General features: G+C 39.8%; 1 protein-coding gene across 7 annotated transcripts in view; it reads right to left on the reverse strand.

Annotated features, from left to right (window-relative positions):
• The window catches only part of impg1b (interphotoreceptor matrix proteoglycan 1b), a 28,514-nt gene extending 7,962 nt beyond the window's left edge, over positions 1 to 20,552 (reverse strand). For 2 of the 7 annotated variants that reach the window (XM_088316396.1, XM_088316344.1), the window contains exons 1-12: positions 19,986 to 20,552; positions 12,729 to 12,947; positions 10,670 to 10,836; positions 10,105 to 10,133; positions 9,390 to 9,442; positions 9,258 to 9,304; positions 9,033 to 9,182; positions 7,875 to 7,933; positions 7,462 to 7,646; positions 7,003 to 7,383; positions 5,620 to 6,935; positions 4,647 to 4,736 (exon numbers count right to left, since the gene is read on the reverse strand). In XM_088316396.1, coding sequence (XP_088172522.1) covers positions 4,647 to 4,736; positions 5,620 to 6,935; positions 7,003 to 7,383; positions 7,462 to 7,646; positions 7,875 to 7,933; positions 9,033 to 9,182; positions 9,258 to 9,304; positions 9,390 to 9,442; positions 10,105 to 10,133; positions 10,670 to 10,836; positions 12,729 to 12,947; positions 19,986 to 20,055 — 2,766 coding nt within the window. In that variant the 5' untranslated portion in view covers positions 20,056 to 20,552. The remainder of the gene's footprint in view (positions 1 to 4,646; positions 4,737 to 5,619; positions 6,936 to 7,002; positions 7,384 to 7,461; positions 7,647 to 7,874; positions 7,934 to 9,032; positions 9,183 to 9,257; positions 9,305 to 9,389; positions 9,443 to 10,104; positions 10,134 to 10,669; positions 10,837 to 12,728; positions 12,948 to 19,985) is intronic. The other 5 variants (XM_088316378.1, XM_088316369.1, XM_088316352.1 and 2 more) reach the window with 5 other exon arrangements.
• Positions 20,553 to 25,611: the final 5,059 nt, after the last annotated feature.

A 25,611-nucleotide genomic window follows, 5' to 3' on the forward strand; every position in this document is an offset into this window, starting at 1 on the left:
TTTCTATGTGGTTATAAGCTTGGTTAGTACTTGAGAAGAACTGAAACAGGGGCTGTGAAATGACATTTTGAAGGTAAGCTCATAGCAAGTAGCAATGGTGTCTTGATCCTGGGAAGACGAGACACACTCAACATCTACGTCCGCCCTCAGAAGAAGAGCACAGCGACAGGATCTACTTTGAATCGTTTTGCTGTTGAGGTCGGCACTGCGTCATCCGATCCAGAAACTAATCAGGTCACATTTTACTGTGCGATCACTATGAATAGTTTGTAGTTAAATTTCTAATGCGAGCATGAAATCCCGCCATGACGGCACTCTGCTTAATAAGATCGAGAGGCAAAATTAGAGTTTGCGTTAAGATGGTGGCACAGAACGTGCTAATTGTAGTCACGCAATATAGAGAGGGAGAAGGGATCAACCGCTTAGCAAAAGACGAGCATAACGATCAAGGCCTCGCATGCCATGGCAACACGAAGCGAACGCGCATAAACCGTAGACCACAAATTCCGCTTTTATTTAATACGAGTAAGAACATAGAGACGGATAGTGTTGCCGATATTTAGCGTAGCAGAAAGTCAACCGGCTCAAGTAATAGCCCCGCATCAATGGGCATCGATCGCACGCCCACCCATCCCCCCCAGACGCTTCATGTCGTGCTGCAGAAGAAGGCAAACACCAAGCGGAGGAGATTAGGCCTTAACTGGACGGGCTGCGGAGCGAGAGATAAGAAGGACTTAAAGGAGCTGGCCTCTGATGGGGTTACTTCACATCTCGACGGCCGACACGTTAGTGACAGCCACTTCCCTTTGGCGAACATTCTCCGGCAGGAACGGCAAGATTGTTATCCTCCATTCCCGACCGTTCGACTCCAAGCGTTGATGTCAAATGATCCGTGAACAATGGATTAGAGACCAATCAGTGCCTTGGCGGCCTCACTCGCAGAGGGTCAAAGTGGTCGTTTTATCGCAAAACCTCACAACAGCCGCGGCCCATCTAGGCAGGAGAAACTACTACTAATTGTATCTACTGGTTCCCAGTGAAACATCCCTTCTCTGGTGTCACAAGGCCAAACGTCACAACGAATAGGAACCCGCTTTTCCAAAGGTGCATCATTGTCCATGAGTAATTCCAACCTCCATGTCCAGTTTTTAGTGGTTGCTTCACAAACCAGTAGGTACGGGAGTACAACAACGGAGGAGTTCAACAACAACAACGAAAAGGCATTTGTCACGTATACGAACGTATACATGACAAACAGCAGGTGTGCAGCTTTACTAATTGAGGTCGGGCAAAACCATTTAAATGGGCTCTTTTATGTCACATTCAAATTATTATTTTTTTTTTCAAAATAGCCCATTTAAAAGACTAGTCTAATGGACTATTATTGATTAAAGGCTGTAAATACTTACCATCTCAAACGTCGGACCACATTTTTTGTTTGTGCTTCCAGGAAGTTATATACAAGGAATGATGAGGAGAACTGCACAAACCTTTGTTTGGGCAACCATTAAAGATTGGAGATGGAGAGGCATTTTTTTTTTTTTTTGTCCTCAGTTGTTAATGAATACTTAACATTTTCCATTGAAATTTGATAATGTGATGTCGGACAGACGAGGAAAGGTTTGAAATACAAATTAACATTGTCAACGGGGTCTGTTCATTTCAGCGAAAAGCTAAAAGTAAACTGACAGTCTATTGAGACGTAATAAGCTCAGCAGCCTGCAGGCTCGCCTCGGGCTAAAAAACGACTCCTACATGTTACGTGTGTTATGTTTGCTCAACTTGGCAAAACAGTAAATCCCTCAAACGGAGGAACCTTGGAAGTCAAACGCACCTGAAGACATACGATTTGAGCATTGGCTGAATTTTGAAGGCGAAAGAAAAGCTTCAAATCTGTCTTCAGATTTTGCTATCAATTGATGTAAGAATAGAATAAAGGAAAATGCAGGAAGTGAAACGGCGCCGGTAACATCTTGCTGTCCTGAGTTTAACTGTTCTTATATTTTGCTATTGTGTCTTAAAATTTTGTACTAATTCTATTTATGAGCTATTTTTATTTTACTATGAAGTGTACAAATAGTTGTCCAATGGATAAACTCTCCACCATCTGTGTCCACTTGGAGCTCAAGTGTGGGGTCAAACAGAAACAATGAAGCTCTTTTCTAGCAATCATTTTTCTCTTGGAGACATCCTGAAGTCATTTCCGCACTATTAACAGTGTGAGTATTATAAAAATTTTTTAATTAACGTCTTATAAATGGTAAAATGAAGCTTTAAGATGCTTCATGAACCAGTTTTTGGATTGCTTGTATTGTATTGGCAAGTTAGGGTGCTTTCAGCCCTATATTGAACACTGTGAAATCTAGAAATGTAAAAAATGACAAAAACTGGTTCTAGAAGCGTGTTGAACTTTCATTTTCACAGTACTACTTCCTTTACTTAGATGAACTTCTTTACTTGTTTGATGGCAACATTAAACAGTGAGATGCCCTTTCATTGCATCTCCATCAATTAAGAGATTATTTTATTTATTTATTTTTTTGCTTTACATTTAGCCGTGGTTAACATTTTTACACTTGTGGATGGAGCAACACAACTCACAAAGTTAAATTCCTTGTCATTATACTTAACAGTTTATTAGTTACATTGTTACTATAATACTGGCTAAGATGAAAAGCAAGTGTTTTATTGTTTTACTATTAACAGTGGATAACTTCATTTTACTCCTGTCTAACAGGTGAGAACGTCAAAAAGTGAGAGTCCCATCATACCAATATTAACTTCATTTATTATTACACTTGAAAATGACCAAAATGAGTCATGATGATGAGGGGCAACGGCTCACTTTTTCATTAACCTTTCACACTTGGATTTTATTGAATTATTGAATTAAAACTTTTAAGCTCATTGGTTAGATGATTTTCATTATTTTTATTTTTTTTACTGCGGGAGAAATATTTCCCAATCCAAAGAAAGTGGATTATGTTGGCCCTTTGAGGGTGACGCTTGCTAGTGTGCTGTTTAGTTGCTACAGTAGATCCAGAATGTTCACCCACAAGAGTGACTCAACAAAACCTCAACCAGTAACAAATGTTCACTTGTACTTTTTATTCACATGAGAACTTACATTTTGTTTGCCTTCATATCTAAAGAAGCACACGCGGGGTAGAGTGTGTCACCGTGCATGCCGATGCCCACACATGGCGCAAAGCGGCTTGCAACCTTTAATAGCATGTGTGTGAATGTGTGTAGGGCAGGAACTGACCTGAATAACGGAAAGCTTCTTAGCTTACACAAATGACCAACCTCCACAATGACTAAGGCAGACCAAGGTCTCATGATTCAGACTACAGTGTGTGGGCCGCTTTGCAACCCCAAACAACAACAAACAACACACCTGTAGCACCCCAAAACAAATGAAAAATGGCCACCTTCTCTCCTATAATCATATTTTGTATGCAACTGTTTATATTGTTATTATGAGGATTTCATAGTTCTGAAATTCAAGCACCAACATGTTTTTTTACAGTACCAACTATTCGTTATTGATACTGTATTTGAGTTATTAGTGCTATTGATCTATTTACTCCTCTGCAGACGTGGATGCAGATCGATGTAATGACATTTCAAAAAAATAAGTGCAAGATAATATGGAGAGATTTGCAGTGTCTATTGTGGTACTTTGACGTCTAGTGTTGGATGAGCCAATGCCTCATATTTTTCCATCATTTGAAAATGGTTGTTGTATTATTAGGAATTATTTGAAGACAATTTAGTCATAAAAGATTATATTTCTAACAATTAAAGCAGAATATTTCCATTATTTAAGTTGTCCACTAATTACAGTGTATTACTATCTGTATGCAATCTTAGTAAATTGTCCTTATAGTAATATTGATAAGGCCCCAACACATCCATGTCCAAGTTTTACTCACAAAAATAAATAAATACATGAAAATGTACTGCACTTTTTATGCCAAAGCAAAAATGCAGCTTTATTGCATACGAGATTGTGCTTTAAGAATATAAAGAAAGTCTTCTTATTCGATTTTGCAGAGGAATGAAAAATGGGTTAACTACAGTATGTTTAGCCTAAAAAGCTAGCACAGCTAATTAAATTTATTGATATATTTGTATTCATAGTCTTTAAAAAATAGTTATTTTTCAAAAGTCTACTTTGGGACAAATTTAGTTCTCGTTTTATTTTGTCATACAAGAAAATGTGTGCTGCCCCCTATAGGTTTGGAGTGTAAAAAAAATGAATTAAAAAAAAAATAGATCAGCATGTTTCTTATTTTTACAGGGGTTCAAACAAATCACAATGTGGCATGCTAATTAATTAGCATTAGTGGTGATTTTATTTTTTCAATGTGAGTAACGTTTCCCTCACAGCCCGTTAAACATAGACGGACACATTTAATCAAACAAGTTTCTAAATGCTGAAGACGGAATTAAGGCAAAACACTCAGGATGACCCAAAGCTAACTATAAAGGCAGCTACAGTGAAGTCTAGGATGAAAATTGTGTTAGTGTGCCTTCAATTCGTCATACTGCGTTAGGAAAGATGAATTAGGAAGTGGTTAGGTAGAAAGGTTTGTGCTCTCTCTGAGATGTCACACGTGAGTTCCAATATGGAAGAAAAATACCGGTATGGAGGCTAAAGTTGTCTGTCTCCTAGGCCCAGATTTACTGGATGCTCCAGGATTTGGCGGCTTTCTGGGCCCAGAGTGTTGAGTCTGAGTGAAACAGAATTATTGGAAGAACTTTTTCATTCCTCTTTTTTTTGTCACTTGACTCAAACTAAGTCATCGTTGACCTTAAAATAACAGCTTGAAAGTCATTGGGCTGCAACGCAGGCTTGAAATGAGAAGACAAAACAGAAGCGACCCCAAATCACATGGCGTAGTCGTCGAACATATTCGGGACCATCCGGGTCACGGCTCTATTCAGCGCAAGTCATTAAAGTCACTGTCTAAAGGTGTGTGCAGTACTCGCATAAACTTTTGGTATGCATGCTGACATAATCACACAATGTTTATGTAAGTTTTGTTAGTGTTTAGCACATACATTCATTCGCTTGGCTTCTTTTTTGTCTTTTAGCTTTGGCCCGTGTCTTTGTCAGTTAGCAAATAAATGATTGTCAAAGTCAATTTACAGTTCAACTCAGTAAAAAAAGTAAATACATGTAACAACTGTAGGGGCAGCCACCAAGTTAAAAAAAATAAAAAGACAAAGAAAAAAAATGACTTGAAAATGAGTTTTGTGCAGTTTACTCTCCTAACTCACTGATAAGGTACAATGCTCAGTACTGTCGTTACTATTTGCTAACAACAGCACACTTTTAGAAATTTGGCTTTTTCTTAACACCATATCAAACTTTTCAACTTTTATAAAAAATATAATTTAAGGAAAAAAAATAAAAATCTCTTACGATGTGTTTGGTTCAATTGGCAGCTGTGAGGATAAGGCTTGCTACAAAGTGCAGCCTCACAAAGTCCGTATTTAGCGCCAATGACCTTGTCAAATAACATTTTCATCATACCGCTGAGCTCATAAAACAAAGTACCAAAAGGTAGCGTGCATCAACATTACATCCAGCACAAAAGCTTGTGTACCTACCAGCTCGAGAAAGGTGTTCTCCAGTGATTTATATTCTGGGGAGGTCTTGTTGAACAGGTCGTCAGAAAACATCATGTTTGTCACCCTCAAGCTAAAGAAAACCACTAACTCTCTGCTCTGCTGCACCGCGGCCATCACGGGAGTGCTGGCTTGTCTTGAGGCTGGGGCAGCTGTGGACCGCTCATCAGCTTCTGAAGGGTATCGAACACTACTGCTGTCCTCTTCCAGAGCCTCGGTCACTTCCAACCCGCCCTGTTTGGACTCCACATCATCCTGGATGTTGGAGTTTTCTGAAGGGAGGTCCACCGAGGCTGGAATCACTCCGCTGTGTTCTCCACTTGAATCAACTCCATCTCTTTCAGGGGGTTCGCTGGGGGATTCGCCAGGGGTCTCACTGGATAGTTCACTGGAGACAATGCTGAGGGCTTCCGTGGGGACTGGACTTGGGACTTCGCTGGGGGCCTCGACGGAACCGTCACTGGCGACTTCATTGGGGGCTTCAGTGGGGACAATGCTGGGCTCTTCACTGGGCACTGGGTGGGCAGCTTCACTTGGGGGCTCACTGAAGATTTTGCTGCCAGCTTCAGTTGAGACATCGTTGGAGACTTCGACTTGGGGCCTCCCAAGGGCCTCAATGGGGACTTTGCTGTATGATTCACTCGAGACTGTACTGGGGACTTTACTGGCGGCTTCACTGGGCACATTGTAGGTGACGTCGTTGGGAGTATCACGGGTTACTTCAACAGAGACTGAGTTGTGAACTTCCCTGGAGGCCTCACTAGAGACTTCAGTGGGGACATTGGTGGTGAGGTCACTGGAAGCTTCACTAGAAACCTGGTTGGGCACATCACTGTGGACTTCCATTGGGGGCTCGCTGGGGGCATCACTAGGAGCATCACTAGGGTCTTTATGGAAGAACTTGGTAGGGACCTCGCTGGGAATTTCACTTGAGACTTCATTGGAAATTTTGCTGGAGGCCTCACTGGGAGATTCATTAAAGATTTTGCTGAGTATTTCGAGGGAGACTTCATTGGAAGAGTCGCTGTTGGCTATACTAGCAACGTCGATAGGGGCTTTGGTGGCGACAACTCTTGTTACTTCATTGGTGACCTCAATGGCATCAGCTTTGTCTGCAGTTGACGGTACAGGTGGCATGTCTGGCTGTGCTTCCATGCCTATGATCGCATCCTCGTGAATGAACACTGCAGATTCTGTGCCGGAAAGGTGAGCTTCATCGATGATCACTATTTCAGGATTGGAATCTGGTGGTAACGAGGTTACGTAATCATTCTCTTCTGTGTCTTCTCCTTCAGGTTCTTGCAAAAGAAAAATAACCTTCAGATCATATTTACCGTTCGAGAAATTATACATTTATAGCCTCACCTCCACCGTTAGCATTCATTGGACTTGTTTCCGTGACCTCCGCCTCTTGTCCCTGTTCTAGGATGGCCTCTGTTGTTGTAGCGGGAGTGATGACGTCACTCATCTCTCCCGAAGGATCACCTCCGGATGCATCCTCCACTGCTGCTGCCACTGGCACCTCATCTGCGGCTGTGGGTGCAGAGGTGGACTCTGGGAGGGTGGTCAGTATGGATGGCACGGAGGTGTGTGTTTGACGATGAATTTCAGTACTTTCAAATGTGTTTTCTGTCGCTGCCAGAGTGGGGAACAACTTTGGGGTGGTGTCCTCTTCAATGACCTTGATGACATCCCCGCTCCCAGTGGTGTACATGCTGAGTGCTGCATCTGGGTAAGCTGTGGTTACTGAGAAGAGACACACGAAAAATCAATTCTACTTTCTCTTCAGCAGCTCTGCTTGAATAGCGTGAAAATTGTGCTCACCAGCTTCAAAGATCAGATTCTGGATGTCCAGTGGTAGCGATGGCTCCTTTTGTAAGGCTTTCACAATCATGTGCCGCAGTTTAGGATCATCCACATTTGTCTGGCCATCTGGAGGCTCTGGGTCATCACTGAGTTCAATGTCTCCATCAAAGACCACAGCATAATTCAGAATCGCATCCTCTGAGCTGATGTAAACAACAAGTCAAGTCACGAAGCTGCATGAATGAGACCGTCTGTTTATGCACTAGGAGCTACACTGACAACAAATTCACCTCAGAAATGTTATTCAGGGAACAAATATTGTGTGCAACAATTGTGTTCTATGTATTGAGATGTTTTACTCACCATTGGTTATTACAATGTAATTATCATACTATTTAACTTACTTAAACACACACACACAGTAAACTTACCTGAATCCCAACATGCGAATTTCTTTGAATCCTGGAATTTTTTTAAGAGCATGAAGCATCTAACGAAAGAAGAAGAAGCATGGACTCAAATACAATCCCTTAAACATAAAATATCATGTTTAATCTGACTTTAAATTAATCTCTTACACGGCATTAACTTCATTTCCATGACTGCACATCTGAACCCAAGTTACGCAAAGTATTTTTTAAGCTTTGGTTCTTGGTCCTCTTCGGATCTTCGACTATATGCTAAACCACTCCTGATACCTTCTCACTCAGAATTGGTGGTCACCCGGTCCCAGTAGTAAAACCTGCAGCTTCACCTGTTTCAATTACATTTTAGACGCCGCTTCAACCCAATTTTAGAGCATTTCTATAGGATATTGATTCTGCCAATTTATCCTCAGGGAGCAGTTAAATACAAACAAGGAATGTTGCTCTCCCTGTGAGAACTAAAGTACTTATTGGATTGTACTTCCGTAAAATCCCAATTTTGCTTCCCAAAAACTCAGACTTCCTCCACTTTTACAACCCAGAAAACACCTGCAACTCTAAATAACCCAACCCTAAAAAACACATCTCTTCAAAAATATCAATAATCTGACTCCACTACTGCCTTCCCAAATCTAAACTCCCAGCATGGAACTATCACTCCCGCGTCAGTGCCTCTACTTGATTACTTCCATTTCCATAGCAAAGCCGAGCTTGCCAAGAAATGTGTGGCCCAAATACAGCAATGAGTTTCCAGTCCACTAGAAGTTGCTGCACTGCCAAAGGCTGAAAATTTGAGTTGATAGGGGAATAAATCATGTCAAAGATGGTACCCTTCCCGAACCATGGAGAGTATGAGGTGACACTGGAGTACTTATACACCTAATTAGCTCGACACCTAACCTTCTGGCTTGTAAGCTATAGGACCCCCGGTGGACATTGATTCATGACTTCGTTTGGGCCAAAAGTAAAGTGGACACACTCCGCCAAGCCAACGTGGCTGTGAGGGAAAAGAGCCACTTGGATTCAGTCCAGGTCATAAAGTTGCTGCAAGTCTACAAAGCAAGGCCAATACAGCCTTGAAGATTTTATATTCCTATAGGTCAGACTGCAACGGCTTCATTGTTGGGACAATTCTGTGTATTTGAAGAATGCAACTCATCCTACCTTGTCCGTTATTTCTCCAGTGATGTCATCAGCGTCAGCCGCCTGGGGGTCATGCAGCAGCTCGATGTACGATGGCTCCACAATGGTCGCATTGAACTCCACAATGTACTCCGCATAGCTCTCTTTTATCATATTTGGCTCTTCTTTTATCTGGCATAGACAGAATGGTTAGCCACAGTAAACATGTTAATTCAAAAGAAGCTGCAACTGTGTTTTATTCAATACCACGTCATCTTCTGTTGGAATGAGAATGACCGGGGGTGTCCAGGTGCCTGAGACCAAAGTAAATATGCAAGTTAGCATACAGTTAGTCATTCACTGTTAAACACATATTGTATTGGAAGGTCATGAGCTCACTTGTTTTTAACTCACATTCCACTCCCGGTTCCGGTGTTTCCATTACAACGCTGCTAAATGAAACATCAACCATTAGAACATGACTTGCTACTCTTTAGTTTCATAAAAGGAGTCCTATATTAAAAAAAATCTATATATATAAATACACATATATATATATATATATATATATATATATATATATATATATATATATATATATATATATATTAAACCTCAGTCAAAATGAACACCACATTTTCCCTTTCATTATAAAATGTATATTGGGCTGTAATAAATGAAGTATTGCAATTTATGGGTTAAGGGACAAAGCATTTAGTGACACAACCAACAACATTATTTTAGTATTTGTATTGAGTTCCTTTTGTCTTATTATTATTATTTATATTTCGACTGATTCATTTATAGCAGACAATTTCGTTTCAGGTTAATTTTTTTACCTGACATGTTTCGGCGAGACTTTCGCCTTTGGACACTCTGGCGAAGGCGAAAGTCTCGCCGAAACATGTCAGGTAAAAAAATTAACCTAAAACGAAATTGTCTGCTATAAATGAATCAGTCGAAATATAAACAACAACATTCCTATAACATCAGTGAAACTGAACTAAAAATGCAAATCTGGATCTAACTTGGGCAATGTACATACTGAAATACAAAAGTAACGTGAAAGGAAATGTCACAAAGAAATACACGCAAAAGATGAGTTTGCACCTACCCTTCAAGTTCAGCCTGTTCAGCCACTCTCTGAAAGTAAAAAAATATATATATCATCATTTGATCTGTGATTCTAAAAGTGTAGTGTGTGTAGCACAAATTGTACGCAGGCCCCCTGTAATGATATGCAAGAAAAATCCCCCACAACTACAATTCAGTTGTATTTAACTTTGAAGTTTAATACATTTGCATTTAATCTTTAAGAATTGTTTTTGTTTGTTTGTTTCATAATTGCATTTTGTTGTAATGTTTTTTTTAACTCATTCACTCCATAAGACGTATATATACATTTTCAAAACTGTAGTCCCTGACTCCCGAAGACGTATTTATACGTCTTTGCATTTTTATTTTTTTGCCCCATGTTTTTATCTTTAGAACAATATCCTGTATGCCTTCAAAATCAGTCTAAATCCAGAAGAAAACGCTATGATTGAGTTGTTTGCTCTCATGAAAACGGCTGGGATTGTATGAGTTAATGGAAAATTGTGAAATTTGACTGAATAGTATTATCCTTTTGTCAATTTACTACCAGGAGAAGACTTAAATGCAAGCAAAGCAGCACTCACTTGGGCCACCATGTCCAGATGCTCCTGAGAACTACTGAAGTTGCGAGCCAGGTCGTCCATACAGAGGTTATCATGTTGGCAGGTATAAACCCACAATTGGTACTCCTCTGTGTTTGGCACCCTGTCCAGGAAAATGCGAAAGGCCTCCCAAATGGCTTCCTGACAAACTTATGGGGAAAAAAAGATGCAATTTTGTGTTATTTCATTGCCAAATGCAGTTGGTGGAAAAAGCAAACACAAAGTGGTGAACCTCGCCCAAAAATGACATCCATCTGTTTCTTGTAACATGTTCCAAACAGGTGTTTCATTTTAAAAGAATACTTTACAATTTTCAGTAGTAAAAAGCTAATATTTTGTCTTTAATGAATTTTATGACATCATTATTTTTTCCTTGCACAATGAACACCTTTAAAACGTATTTTGCCACTTGATGTCGACTGAAAATGACATCACATGTACTCAGGGGTCAGGTGATGACCAATCACGGCTCAGCTTGTGCACATCACATGAGCAGTGATTTCCCAGTTATTTTATTTTATTTTTTTGCCTTTGCTTTTTGGAACATTTTGTCACACCCACAATGGCGCAAACCGCCCATTTTTAACTGCACGTATTACTAATTGAAAATACCAAAAGATACATAACCTCACCCAAGTGCACAATTAGACTGTGTTTTGCCTTAAACTTGCGCTGGGCACAAATATAGAGTCCTAAATATCATGTCTTTGCAATGTATTCAATTGAATATAACGTAAAAGGGATTTGCAAATCATTGTACACAAAGTCCCAACTTCATCAAAGTTGGGCTTTGTAATTGCTCAGGTCTTTTTTCTACCCTTTATTGACATTTAATATTATCTGTAAATGTGTACTTATGAAATGCTGTCATAGATTCTTACAGGTTTCTTTACATGGAAATTGGAGCGCAGAAAAATGATGTGCAAGAACACATACATTATTTGAGGTAAGGTGGAATTAATTACTTTAAATTAATTATTCCATTCTGATAATTATTCATATATTCATCAATGTAATTATGTTAATCCACAGTGCAGATTAGATCGCCTTCTAATAGCGTTAGAGAACAATTCCAAATATAGTACGATAATGGAAATAAATAAAATACAAAGTGTAGTTGGTCCAATTCAATAAAGGTCAACTTGTTCAGGTTTTTTAATCGGCCACATTTGCATATCTTTATGAATATAAATATCCCAAACACAACGGAATCTTCTTGTCCCTGCAAGGTCCAAAGTGTCCAACATCATCTTTATTCTCTGGCAAATTAATTTCTGCACGCTGCGATTACGTCCGCGACACCAAAGTCATCTTGCTTCTTTTTTTTAAAAGACTCATTTGAGTCATGCAAATTATTAACTGATGTATTGTAACAGCCAAGGTGGCTGCTTGAACCAAACCAAATCTATTTTTCGGACTGACACCATTTGCATACAAATGCCGAATATCAAGACTTTGTTTGTGTCTTTGCGCAAAAAGATATATACTTTTGCTCATATGATTAGTGACAGATCAATTATTTGTCATATTCCTCTCCCACCCGTCCTCCCTACTTTCTTTAGTCCACTAAAGCAAATCGAGCAGGTATTTGTATTGGAATCGTGATGGAGGGAACAAACAGATCTGACAGGCGCAACGGTGCAGCTGACAATGCGTATTCTTCTGAAATAAAAGAACGTTTTTTTCAATTGTTCTGTGAAAGGTGCAAGCACATTTAGTCGACAAGGATTGCACTAAAAGACAAGGCAGACTTATGGAAGGGCCTTTCTTGAAACTAAACGAGATCACAAAAGGGCAGGGACACATCTGAGGAGGGCAATCTGCAAGATGATTGGTGGCTCAAAGTGCCACCAATGAAAGCTGTCACTGACCAAAAGCGGAAAATACACATTTCCATGACAAAGATAAACAACATCATTTTCAAAATATAAACATATAGTTTATTATTATATTTAAAACAAAAAAATGCATTTGAGCATGTGAGTGAGATGCCCTTCAAGTTAAAAAAAAAAGAAAAAAAAGCAAGCATAAGCACATTTACCTCGGAGCTTGTAGTACGCTCGATGGCTGCCGATGACAGCTTTCATGGTCTCATGGGGACATACTTTGACACCAGTGGTGAGAATGGTCGACCTCTTCCTCCGATGTCCATCCTCGCCAGCTCTCGCTTTATTACTGTTATATTTCGTCATTCTGGAAGCTTCAAAAAAGTGCCGGTACCTCACATCCCGGAGTCCGGAGATACCGTGATGTTGGATGTCTGCAAGCAGAACTCATTTATAGTCACTCTATATCATATATTTTCTTGACACCTGTATAGCACTTTTCACAGAGAGGACTCCAGCCTAAACAAGACAAGAGGCAGATAGAATTCTGATCTTTTATTATTTTTCAACATAATCCCCCACCCTGCAATTCATAATAACTTGCAGTTGATGCATGTGAAGATTCTAATTGTCTTGGTCGCATTACGCCAGGTGTGGGCAAACTACGGCCCGGGGGCCACATGCGGCTCGTTAAACGTTTTGATCTGGCCCGCCGAACTTGAAAAAAATGAAATGAATAAACCTTGTTCATGTTTTATTTTCTAAACACTGTGGTGTGTCAAAGATTTTATTGTAATGATTTTGTTCACTTTTATTTATTTATTTTTTTCTCAGATGAGGTGAGGTAACCAAAAAATTCATAAATTGATGTGTTACTGACAGCATCCTGTCCAATCCTTGTGTGGTTTGCTATCTTAACTGTAAAGAATCAGAACACCGACACATCAGTGTCCCTTTTGTAAAGTAACTATTGTAATTTAGCCTGCAGGTCATCCTGTCGGCAGCCTTTTTTGGGTATTTGTTCTTTTGCCTTCAGGCAAACGTTTCCATTCTATGAAATGTTCCACATCTCCTGTTGCGGAGTGTCTTCCACTGTGCTGTGTCCAGCCTGAATAACTGAAAATGAAATGAAATGACATGAAAATAATGTGCCCATTGTCTGGCACTGTATCTTGGACCATTTCTCCTTTTCTTTGTAGGGTGTTGGGTGTTTTATTCTGTGCGAGAATGTATCCTTTTATGCTGTGATTTTCTGTCTTCTCCACAAAGCGGGCTTGTTTTCTCCAGCTAAATTTTATTGCTGTGCACTGTATTTTGTTTCAATGTTACGAGTCATTTCTAATTTTCAATTACACAAATGGCGAAGAAACTGATTCGGATTCGGATTCCAATTTGGTAACCTCACCTCATCGGAGGAAAACAAAATACATTTAATTTTAAATGAAAGTGAACAAAATCATTACGAAATATCTGCCTTTGACACACCTCGGTATTTAGAAAAGAAAACATTAACAAGGTTTATTCGTTTAATTTTTTTCAAGTTCGGCGGCCCCCGGGCCATAGTTTGCCCACGTCTGGGTTAACTCATCCATTCCTAACTGGCCAGTTTACATGTCCATCATGATATTGAATGTCAAATGTCACTGGAGTGCCCTGTCGACTGCATACAGATTACATCACAAGAGCCCAAAATAAGATGAGGAAAATCAACAAATATGACATAACTCCAACACGAGCGGCCACGTGGGCACGGACGAGGTGCGACGCGCTGCCCACGTGCAGGAGACCTCATCTCGGACGGCGAGTACGAGCAGAAGCTAATTCGACGCTGTTATGCAAGCCAGTGCGCCAGTCGTCGGTATTGCATCAGAGCTGTTTGAGAAGAAAAGCCAGCATTGTGATGCCAGGTGGCAACCCTCAGAGGGCTCCTTAAGACAATAAGCCAGGATTTATGAGCCCCCAAACACAGACGGGAAGTCATCAGACCCAAATAACAAACGGACCTCCTCTGGATTATCTATCAATCTTAAAGAAAACTCCACATTTTTTCCCGTTGTTGTTCTTTTGTTGTTTTTGGGGAGAAAAACAAAACGAGAGATCAATTCCGCAACGTGATCCTCTTTCGATTCTGGCAAGGGAGATGGATTCGTGCAGACGGTGAACAAACAGCGTGCAGCAACGAGCACTCAGGTTGTGTTGTTTGTGCAAACATCTGAGATAAACAGTTGCTTTGTTGTTTTAATGGCCTTCTTCACAAAACTCGCTTTGAAATTATATTGTACACACCTCGGAGGAATAACCCGATATGTGGTTGAACAAATACCACTAGTCACTTGTATTTAAAGTTCAGATTGATTCTTTTAATGTCTTACTATTAACAGTATGAAAATGTTTTATGCTTATGTGATTGTTTGTTTGTTTTTGTGTTTCAACATACAGTATGCGGTGGTATGTGTTTTTGAGAGACAGAAAAATAATGTTACATTTTTACTCATGTCACTCAAATTAGATAACTAGGCCTGCTGTTAATTAAATTTGCACTCTGCAGGATTTTGCCCCAAAATGTCTTTACAATAGAGCCTTTCCATTTGACCATTTACACACATCTAACACACTTCTCATAAATAGCAGATTAACACTTCAGCTGTTCACAATGGGTATTCTCGTAAACCTCTGGAAAATAATTTTCAGACTGGAATCAAGTTCGAATTTCCCACGCTCATTCTACGAATGCGACGTCATGCACATTCTCGTCATTGTCTCATAGCTTTTATTTATTTTTTATTTCATTTACATTTATCCATTTTTAAAACCCGTTTGGAGACGCATGTTTATTCCTTAGCTGTCGCTGTTCTGCTAATATTCTGGTATCTATTGTAATTGTGTTTATGTGTTTTAATTTGTGTTCTCATCACCTGCTAATTTATATGACGGCATATGGAAAGCGCTTTGTCACAGCTCCACCTGTTGTGAAATGTGCTATGAAGTAAATACAATTGTATTGTATTGTATTTATTTCCCTGGAATGTGTTCTACATCTGCTCAGAAGAGCTTCCCGCACACCCAAGACAACCACAGTTTCTCAGAGCAAGGCAAAAAAAAAAAATGAAGAAACCCATGACACAGATGTGTGAAACAAAGAGTGTGCAATTTCCTTTTTCGGCCACAGGTGGCAGTAGCGATTAGAATCACAAAATCCTGTGGAGATTTGTTTTTTTTTTAGTTATGATTACATTACATGACAATTTTATTTATATAGCGCATTTCACAACACCGGGAGCTGTAACAAAACGCTTTCCCTATGCCCTCATACATACAGCAACATTTTGATCCTCCAATCAATTATTTAAAATTTGCTTATTTTTCAATTTTAACCTGGTTAATTAACTGCTGAGGATGTCAAAATGACGCGCATGAGATGGTGCATCATTAAGGCCACACGCGCTCGGCGTAAAAGCAGGCGAATCTTCATTTTAGTCCGGGGCTAGTCTAGTTTACCGTGTTTGCGAATTTGGCAGACAGTATTGTGCCGCTCTGAGCGTTCTGGTGGGCCGAGGCGTTTTTCATTCCTTGTGCCGGCGCTCCTGAAAATTTGGTGACAGAAAATAAACTAGAATTTAGACCAGCTAAAAGAAGGTGGTGCCACGCGATTTTGGTGGATTTGAGCAATTCTGACCTCTAAGGACGTGTGTGGTGAATGGAATCATATTTCATTCATATATATGAAAACAGTGGCAATTCCTTTTAAATGTACTTGATGATCAGTAAGTAGACCGCGCACCTCTTTCTGCGCTGAATTTACAAAGAATGAGCAGAGCCGCTTCCATTGGATGGCATACAAGCCAGCTGCGTCCTCTCCCACAACGGCGTAAAAGCCCGCTTCTATCGGCATCCGTCTAGGAAAAAAAAAAACGCTACCCAAGCCCACAGTTAGTCTGCGGGCATGAAAATGTGATTTCGCGTTATTTTTTTTGTGTGTGTGTTGCCCAGTGATTTAAGTCATCCTTGCACTTCCTATAGGGCTTATCCTTATTTGGGTTGCCTAGACCAACTGACTTTGGGTGAGAGGTGAAAACACCCTCTATTGGTCTTCATTGTGTGCATTTATCAGAGGCACTACTTCAGTTTTTCCTGCACATTCTTGGAAATATATAAAGAAGTCAGCAGAAATTTCAATGTGTGATGTTTTTGTATTTGTTTGTTTTTCTTTGCTTTCTGGTTGCATTCAAACGATATTTATTTTTTACTGCATGCTCATTGTGTGAACATTCACAGCATTGCTGAAATGACGTGAGGTGATGATGGACACAAGGTCACAGTGTTTTTCACGCCACACACTGCTAATTCAACAGTGAAAAGGGAATCTGATAAAGAGATAAAAATGTTAAATGTTCAGAATGTGACTTTGAGAGAAAGGATGTTTGTTGTTTACCTCCTACGTCAGCCTTGAGGATTGACACTCCAAAGCACGTCATTCAGGCTTCCGCGTTAAAGAGCAGCGGCGCGGGTTGAGAGAGTGAATAGAGCACCTCTGACACGCCGTGTGAGGGAATGAACCGCAAATGAACAAAACTTTTGTGACGCCTATTATGCCTCTTCTTTCAACTTTTCTTTTGTTCATGTCTTTGCTGTGCATGCCCACAATGTCTTGTATCGCGAGATACCCTTGACATCATATGTGAAAGGGGAATGGAGAAATATGATTACTTGGCCTTGCAAAAATACACTCTCACAAATCCAAATATAAAATGCCTTCCAACTGAGAATATGCAACTAATCAATGTCAGGGGGAGGGCAAGAGGTCAGTCATATTTTTGTGCTTGAAGGAAGGGGGAGTAATTGAAATCAAACATTTATTGTTGTAGACATTCCCCCTTTCAATATTATAACCTATTATTAATGACGGTTTTTTTTTCTTCAAATTGTATCCAATTTCAGATTTGAACCATTTTTTAACAGGCAGCACAGCGTGGTTGTGGTTTGTACGTTGGTCCCAATGTCATATCAGGGGTGCAAATCTTTGTTGAAACATCCCTCCGTTGTCTGGCTTGTATTCATTTGTCACAAATGTTAAACCTGAATTGCACGTTTATTGAAGTATTTTTCTTTCGAATGAGCAGCATGGTGAGCTAGTGGTTTGCAAGTCTGCCTCACTGATTTGAAGGGATTGGGGTTCGAATCTCCATAGGTTCTCCAGAGCATTAAAAAATGTAATGAAAATAATATATAGATTAAATCTTCCAAAAAGATATTCCCTGTTTTTTGGCTCTCAGGCAACCTGATGAGGCTTCCAAGCCTTACAGGTGGCCCCGCATGATTTTTGATAAAACTTCCTTCGTATGAGGGTATTTTTTTTGGGGGGGGGGTTGTTTTATTGTGCACATGCACTGGCACGGGGATGAGAGAAGGGAGGCGGGACGAGAGGCCCTAATGGCCGACGCAGGCGCAGGAGGCCGCCCCGCCAGAGTTACGAGCCAGAAAAGATTAGCGTCCTGTGACGCCGTGAACAGAATGGCTTTTGTTTCCTTCGGCGTAATGAGCTCAAGCGGGCACATCACACCGATCAAGACAGCAGACGTTCTCACATTATATTTTCCACGCACACACAGCCACCTGTTTTGTTCATGGAGAACACGTGTGCGCTTCTACTATCTTTTGTGCATCTAATAAAAAGTTCCTCATTTGGTTCCGTGGTGTGGGCCTTTCAGCGTGCTTGAAAGTACCACTGACCACAACATTAGGTACACCTGCTCACTTTCAGTATCTGAGGTTCTGCCTTCTGCTCTGCTCCGTTTTGATTGGCACTGTTTAGTAGATTAATATAGTAAGACATTTATTATATAATATGCACTTCTGTAATTCATACAAATAAACCGTAGAAGAAATCTTTTTTATATATGCCTGTTCTTTTGAATAATTTATTATTTTTGTCTGTATTTCATCAGTTCTTTTTTTTTACCATGTGCTGGTAAGTGTATGTGAGTGATTTAACCGACATTTTTAATTTTATTTTATTACTTTTGTTATTTAAGAAAAATAAGAAGTACGGTACTTTTAAAATTGTTAAAAATGTTACTTCAAAGCTAAAATGAGAAAATATTTGATTAAGTTCCATTGCTATCATTACTGCTACTAATGATAATAATTGTAAAAACATATTCAGGTAATTATGTAATAACAGAACCATAAAGTGCCTTTAACACGTTTCCATTTCAACTCCCTAAAAAGTTTAGATTTTCTAACATGTTACAAATGCATATTGGTCAAACTTTTTCTGTGAACTCACCCCAAGCAGACAATGTACATGCAAACAGCAAACAATGTGAGCTTGCTAACTTGCTGATTGTGGATATGTTGGGCCGATGTTAGCGTTTTATGAGCAACGTGTTTCCTTATACAAGTTGACGGTGTGATGTTTACAAATTTACAGTTAGATTTTGAATTTTTTTTTTATTATTATCTTTTTTTTAACTCGATTGATATTTAATTTTGACAGAATGGACATGGATAACAGCCAACGACATACTAAATGTGATGACAATTTCAAAACATGATTCTGCTAGCCTCCACTGTTTCAGCCTCAGTTGAAGAAAGACAAAATGCTGGTCCTAATGCCACTAAAAACATGACAATGTGTGTTAAATTGGCAGTTATTACATAATGACAGGGTGGAGACTTACATACAATACAAAATGCTCAATACAATTAGGGGGAAAAAAATCTAATAAAACTTAAAATTAGTATCTAATAATAATTTAGCAGAACTGTGTGAGGAACATGCCAGCAAAATGTACATCCAAAGACAAAAAGGTTGTAAAATGAAGGAAAAACATTTCAAATTCTTATCATTGTACTGTAATGTGCGGCAATGTTTGGCCGCTTATGGAGTTTCATTATTCCGCTACATTTTCAGGATGACTGAGTGAGTCTGATGAGGACACCAGAGGCACTTCATAATGGTATTGACTCGGTACTATAGAAGAAAAACAGCTCTCAGTTCGACGCGTTAAAGTTCTACATTGCTGCAGCTGCAATAAGAACCAGATTGCATTGCATAGTAAGAAAGAAATCTTTTTTTTTTTTAATCATAATGTATTACAGGATAATTTTCCTTATTTCCTTATTACTACTATAAAGTAATTTTCTTTCATAACATTTTATGTCTCCTTTTTATCTTTCATTCTTATCTTCAAATCTCCATGAGCTTTCTTCGCTGATTTACTGCTTGTGCCACCTCACGCTCAATTTGAAGTTACCAACGGCAATAAAACTGCTCAATTTAAAGTGGTCTTTGCTGGAAAATCAGGATGATAAATTACCAGTCATGCAGTGGATCCCAAATGTGAAACTTCTGAAGATGTATTCCTACCTTTCACAAGCTAAAAGTCTGAACGTTTTGATATACGGTCGGTACTTAATGTGGTCGCCCTCCTGCCAAAAACAAGCAAACGTCCTCTCTGGCGCTGTCCTACCTTCAACTTGACTTGCTTGGAGGCCCATCGGACACCAAATGAAGAAGAATAGTCCCAATTTAAAAAGCATGGTGGGTTAATTTCCAAGGTGGGCTATAGGATGTCCAGGATGTCTTCGCTTGTAGCGTGTGTTCAAGTGTCCTCATCAGTGCCGTTGAAGTTGTTGTCTAAGTTCCCGGGTGCCTCGGTGGGATCCCAGTGGACGGGAGAGGCGGCTGCATGGATGGACGATCAGAGGGAGCGAAGGGGGGGGGTGGGGACGAGGAGCGACCGGGTGGGACACGCTCGGAATCCCAGCTCGAGCTCGGGCCACTTCCCGTCAGAGTGGCAACAGTGATGAGGTTAAGACAGCAGATTCTGTTTAGGGTCTAATCTCTTTACCTTCTTCTCGCGGCTCGTAATCCGCCACGTGGCCGCCCGGCCTCATCCTGTTAGCCGCCTTCTGGACACGAACGAACCCTGTCAGCTGAGCACACGTTTAGGCCACTTTCAAAGAACCTGCGCGATGGTGCCGCCCACTGCGCTCTGGCCCGGCCCGGCCCGGCCTGTTCCCCTGGTCCTGCTGAGACAAAATGAGGAGTGAAGTGGGACAGAAGGCCTCTTATTTATGCACGCACACAATGAGCTTTCGTGTCAATCCTTGCACAACCAAACGTGTGGCTTGGGAGGCCGTGTGAGCAAGGAGGTAATGCATGCTGCAACTTCTGCAGGTTGATGTCAATTTCAAGCAGATGTAAACAAATCATTCCAGTGACTCGCCGTGAGACATTTCTTCATTTCTGTTGTTGCCTATTCCTGCTTTTTGCTGTCTCTTTTCTATCCCCTCTCAAACCAAGCAGGCTTCTAGCGGTGGTGATGCTTTCTGTGCATGGTCTCTTTTATTTAGGTATCTCTCCTCTAAATTTAAATTCATAGCAGGTAAGGTAGCTATTGTTTGCTTCTTTAATTGCTATAAATTGTCTCCTTTGTCTGTGTTTGCCTAGCAGGTGTTGTGGTTGTTATTACTGTTTTGTCATTGCTTTGTGCCGTCCTCTTCTCTCTATCTCATGCCCATAAAACAACTGCCAGTTGTTGTTACCCATAATAGTTTTGGGATCATTGTTTATCTCAAGTGATTATTTTTCCTTTTACAAACGCTGTATAGTTGATTGGTACAATGAAACGAGCAAGCAATTTAGATTTAATCTTTTTGTTTTGGAGAAATTAGGAAACTACGCCTGAAAAGCCTCTGTTTCGTCTGCAATATGGACTTATTTTGATGTGACATCAGCGGAGGAATGGGACACAATCGAAATCACTGGACATTTGTCACTTATAATTTCCAAAAACGGCGCTCAATCAGAAATTAAATTTAATATGGACATCTCTAGTTGTGCGTATTTCAACATTAGAAAATCTCACAACCATCAGCCTCTTCTTAAGTGCTCACTAAAAGAGACTAAACGCTAAATTAGTAAATGGTTCTAAAATTTGACAGAGGGGCTGGACCAGGAGCAGATGGATGGAGTGTTTTGGTAAACTCACCTCTTCGGAGAAAAAAAATACATTTAAATGAAAATTAACAAAAGCATTACAACAATATATATGGCTTTGAAAAAACACAGTATTAAGAAAATAAAACATTAACAAGGTTTATTTAATTTTTTTCAAGTTCGGCGGGCCGGATTAAAACGTTTAACGGGCCGCTAGTGGCCCCCGAGCCGTAGTTTGCCCACGCCTGGTCTAGACGCTAACTGCTACCAGACTGCCAACGATCCAAAGCCCTGGTACCAAGACAATGGTTCCGTGCAAGGAGGTTTCCAACAATCGTCAAGCCTGAGGAACGGTTCAGCAGCACAACGACTGCGGTTCTGGAGCAAGGTGGCCATGGTTTGTTGTTCGTGTAATCCATTTTCTTCCAAACACCAATGAAAATACTTTATCTTCCAAGTCAAAATTATTGAAATCATGACTGCAAATTTCACTCCTGGGCTCGTTCCATCCCATTTGTTTTATTTTGCTTAATTTTTCGAGTTTTGTGTGAAATTGACACTATTTAATTAAGTAAACATATAGGCCCTGTGCCGAATATTCACGGCGTTACTCGTTCCTTTAAATGCTTTTTGTCTGTTAACTTTCAAATAATATGTTCGCAGGTAATTTCTATTGTGGTTTTTTACTGTGTGTGTTTTGTTTTATTTTCTGCAGGAAGTTGTTCGTGTCTTTTCTTTTGCGATTTCTTTTTAGCTGTCCTTTTACTTCCTTCTGTCCATGCCCTCTAAAACGACAAACACATTTTAGCCAGGGTCGTTGACTCGCTCTGTGACTGCCTCCTCCCAATCACCGTGTTTTACAATGAAGCATTCCAGATAAATTCCAACTCAGTGGGACTCCCCAATCTACACGTTTATATCACTTTTCAGTTCAAACAAATAAATAGAGAAATAAAATCTTTCGTACATCAGGACAAGTTACCATGTTTAGGTTTTTGGTATGTCTCAAGCAAAACAACCAACAACATTGTGTAGTCGTCATCGCTTTGGCAGCGTGACACAAACGTGTTGGCACGCGGCCTCGCCTGTCGTCGGGGCGTATCAGGGCGGGAAGTCTCCGTGTGGCGAGTCTCCGCCCTCATCTCCTCCTGTGAAGGGGATTAGCCGCTCATGTTAGTTGCTAACAAATTGCTGCTGTAAATAAACCTCTTCAAGAGCAGCCTAATCCCTCCTGGCACTTTTCTGACACACTAATCTCAATTTGGAAGCAGCGTGTGCTGAGGCGCAACACATTATATTGAGAAGCAATATTTAATTGTTGGTATGCCGCATGTGTGTGTGTGTGTGTGTATGGGCATCTTTTATTGTGTTAGTCGTAAATTTGGATATGTTTAATTTCTATAGAGCTTGTCCTCAATAAAGTCGCAGGTGAGGCGGAAACTTGCTCACCAGCCAATCACAGAGCACATGGGCCTCGCGTACAGACAAACAATCATCTACACTCACTTTCACACGTAAGAAAGATTTAGAATAATTTAATTATTTAATTAACGTAATGTGTGTGTTTTTCTTATTCAGTTTGAATATAACAGAAAAAAAAATATTTGGAACGTGAGAGAAAAGTGCTTGCCACTACTTCACCCATAGAGTAGCCTTAAAAATACAAGGAAGACAAAAACTAAAAACTCAATGCAGTAATTTACAAAACTGTATAAATGATTTACTCCTGCTCTTTTGTGAATGTCTCTTTTTCAAATTTTGCAGCTTTATTTTAGCTTTCACGACGAACATTGAGTCAATGAAAATATATTAAAATATTTTAATGTTAAAATCTGTTAATTTTTATTTTCATGCAGATTATTAATAATGTGGCGATTAAACAAAAAAACAGCATGATATTATTGTTCTTATTAATCTGCATCATGCTATTATATCTTGGGCACCTTTTATATGTGTACAAAATGTCTAAATCATTTATATTATTTATCTAATGTATGAAGAAAAAATACACTAATACATTGTACTTTGCAGACCCTCATGCTGATTTTATTTTCATTTTTGCAAAAAATTGCTCAGAAAAAAACTTATTCACCAGATTCAGTTGCTTTCATAACAAATTAATTGTATCTAATTAATTTGAAAAATTTTCTGTTTCTAATTTGTAATCGTATTTTTTTCCACATCATTTTGCAGCAAAACAATATTTTTTCTTTAAATTATGCCAGTGGTCACCAATGTGGTGCCCACAGACGCAGTTAAGACCACCAAGGGTCACGCCTGTTTTAACAAACAGGTAATATGGGACATTTTGACTTTCTAAGAAAGTTGTAGAGGAGATCATTTGAAATCATGAACATGATCAGTCTCTTTGCAGAAATAAATGTATTACCGCTAATAATAATAACAATGGTATAAAACTGGTAGCCTTTCACATTAATCTTTACCAAAGAAGAAGCTAAAAAGCTAAGGGAGCCTTGCCAACTTTAAGAATGCAGTTTAAATTTGGCAAACACAAAATCCGAACAATAAATATCAAGGTTACATGTTACGGTTGAGAAGCGGTTCAACATTCTTCATATATTCTAAATATTGTCATTGTGTTGAAACAAATTATTAAAGCAGAATTAGCTGTCATTTGTATTAGAGGAATAATCACAGTACAGTGGACCCCTGCAAATTGTGGATTTCTGGAATCGAACCGTGGAAAACCTCTCTGTTTGCCAGTTTTTGTAATGTGAAAAAGAAGTCTTTTTTTAATGATTTATTTTCAGGGCAAAATACTGTGGTATCTTTGATATGTATTATTTTCGTTATTTGAGGCAACTGTTAGTTGGTAATTGCGTTAAAAAAAAAAAAAAAAAACAGCGTTGTTTGCTCAACCAAACTTCCGCATCAGAATGCAGGAGGCGGAATCTCTACCAACACACACTCGGTCATCCAATCGCAAATATAATAACAGCCGCTTGACATTATGGAGTGACAAGTCAGTGGAAGTGGACAGACAAAATAACGGCACCACTCTTTGCTGTGGCTGCTTTGGGGCAGGAACGTTTTCTCAAACAAGGACTAAACACAGCATCAAGGAATCCGAAACGACTGTTCAGTGGAACAACCATCAATTCGTCACACACAATAATGATTTGGAATCTTTGGACTCATGATAAAACCTCAACCCTAACCCCATCAACGGAGCATTATCAGTGGTGTCCGTGGACTCATCCAAAGCTTGGGAAATGCACTCTGCATTCTTTATTCCATCACACAGCTGCTTAAATAGATCAGCAGTCAATACTTCACTGTGTCTGGTTGCTGTGGAATCAGAGTTGGGGAGTGGGAGTGCTGTCATTTTCTCTTTTGGTTTGCCCTCAACCATTGTGTACGTCACATCAGTCATGCGTTGTTTGATTGCATCAGCATCTGAGAAAAGTCCATGCTGCTCCAAGTGAGCACGCTATTGCTTTTTGCTGTCGTGTGACAAATGAGATACGAACCTGACGTGGGGCAATATCGTTTGAGTCTCTTTCTTACCTCTGAATTTGCAATAATTGTGTCTTCAAAATTGCTATGCTTCGGCTCGTAATGCCGTTCCAAATTGGAAATTTTCACAGCTCTAGTGTCCCAGAATATCAAACACATTGATCATCTGCTGGTTGGAGGGAGAAGGAATGCAAATTTTTCAGTCCATTCTTCTTTGAATGGTCGATTTTCACTCGCCGTTTTTTGTTTAACAGTGAAGTCAGACCGTGCCATTTTTGTGCAATCTACACTCCTCCACCTGGCAAAATGTCAGCAAAAGTGGCGATGAACTCAGTGACCCAGTAACATGCTGTATGAAGCATTTGCTTCTGGATGTGTATCGTTGGCATGGTGACGGATCCCGGTTTACACCCGCTGACCCAAACTAGACACATATTGAAGGAAAACATTTTTCAATTTGGGTACACCTGCCACGCGGTGCCCACCACATGCCTCACATACACGATGAATGACTGCATGAATTCAAAGTGGTCCTTACTACCATACTACGACATTGAGAATGCCCATCTCATAAAAGCCTGTGACAGGGGATTCAGGCTGCGTATTGGGGGCAATTTGTTTCGACAATTAATACCAGTAATTACTGTGTTGGATTATTTTTATTATTTTTTTTACGA

Source organism: Idiotropiscis lumnitzeri, chromosome 1, assembly GCF_059441095.1.
Source record: "Idiotropiscis lumnitzeri isolate Australia: NSW breed Sydney's pygmy pipehorse chromosome 1, RoL_Ilum_1.0, whole genome shotgun sequence".
NCBI classification, from domain to species: Eukaryota; Metazoa; Chordata; class Actinopteri; order Syngnathiformes; family Syngnathidae; genus Idiotropiscis; species Idiotropiscis lumnitzeri.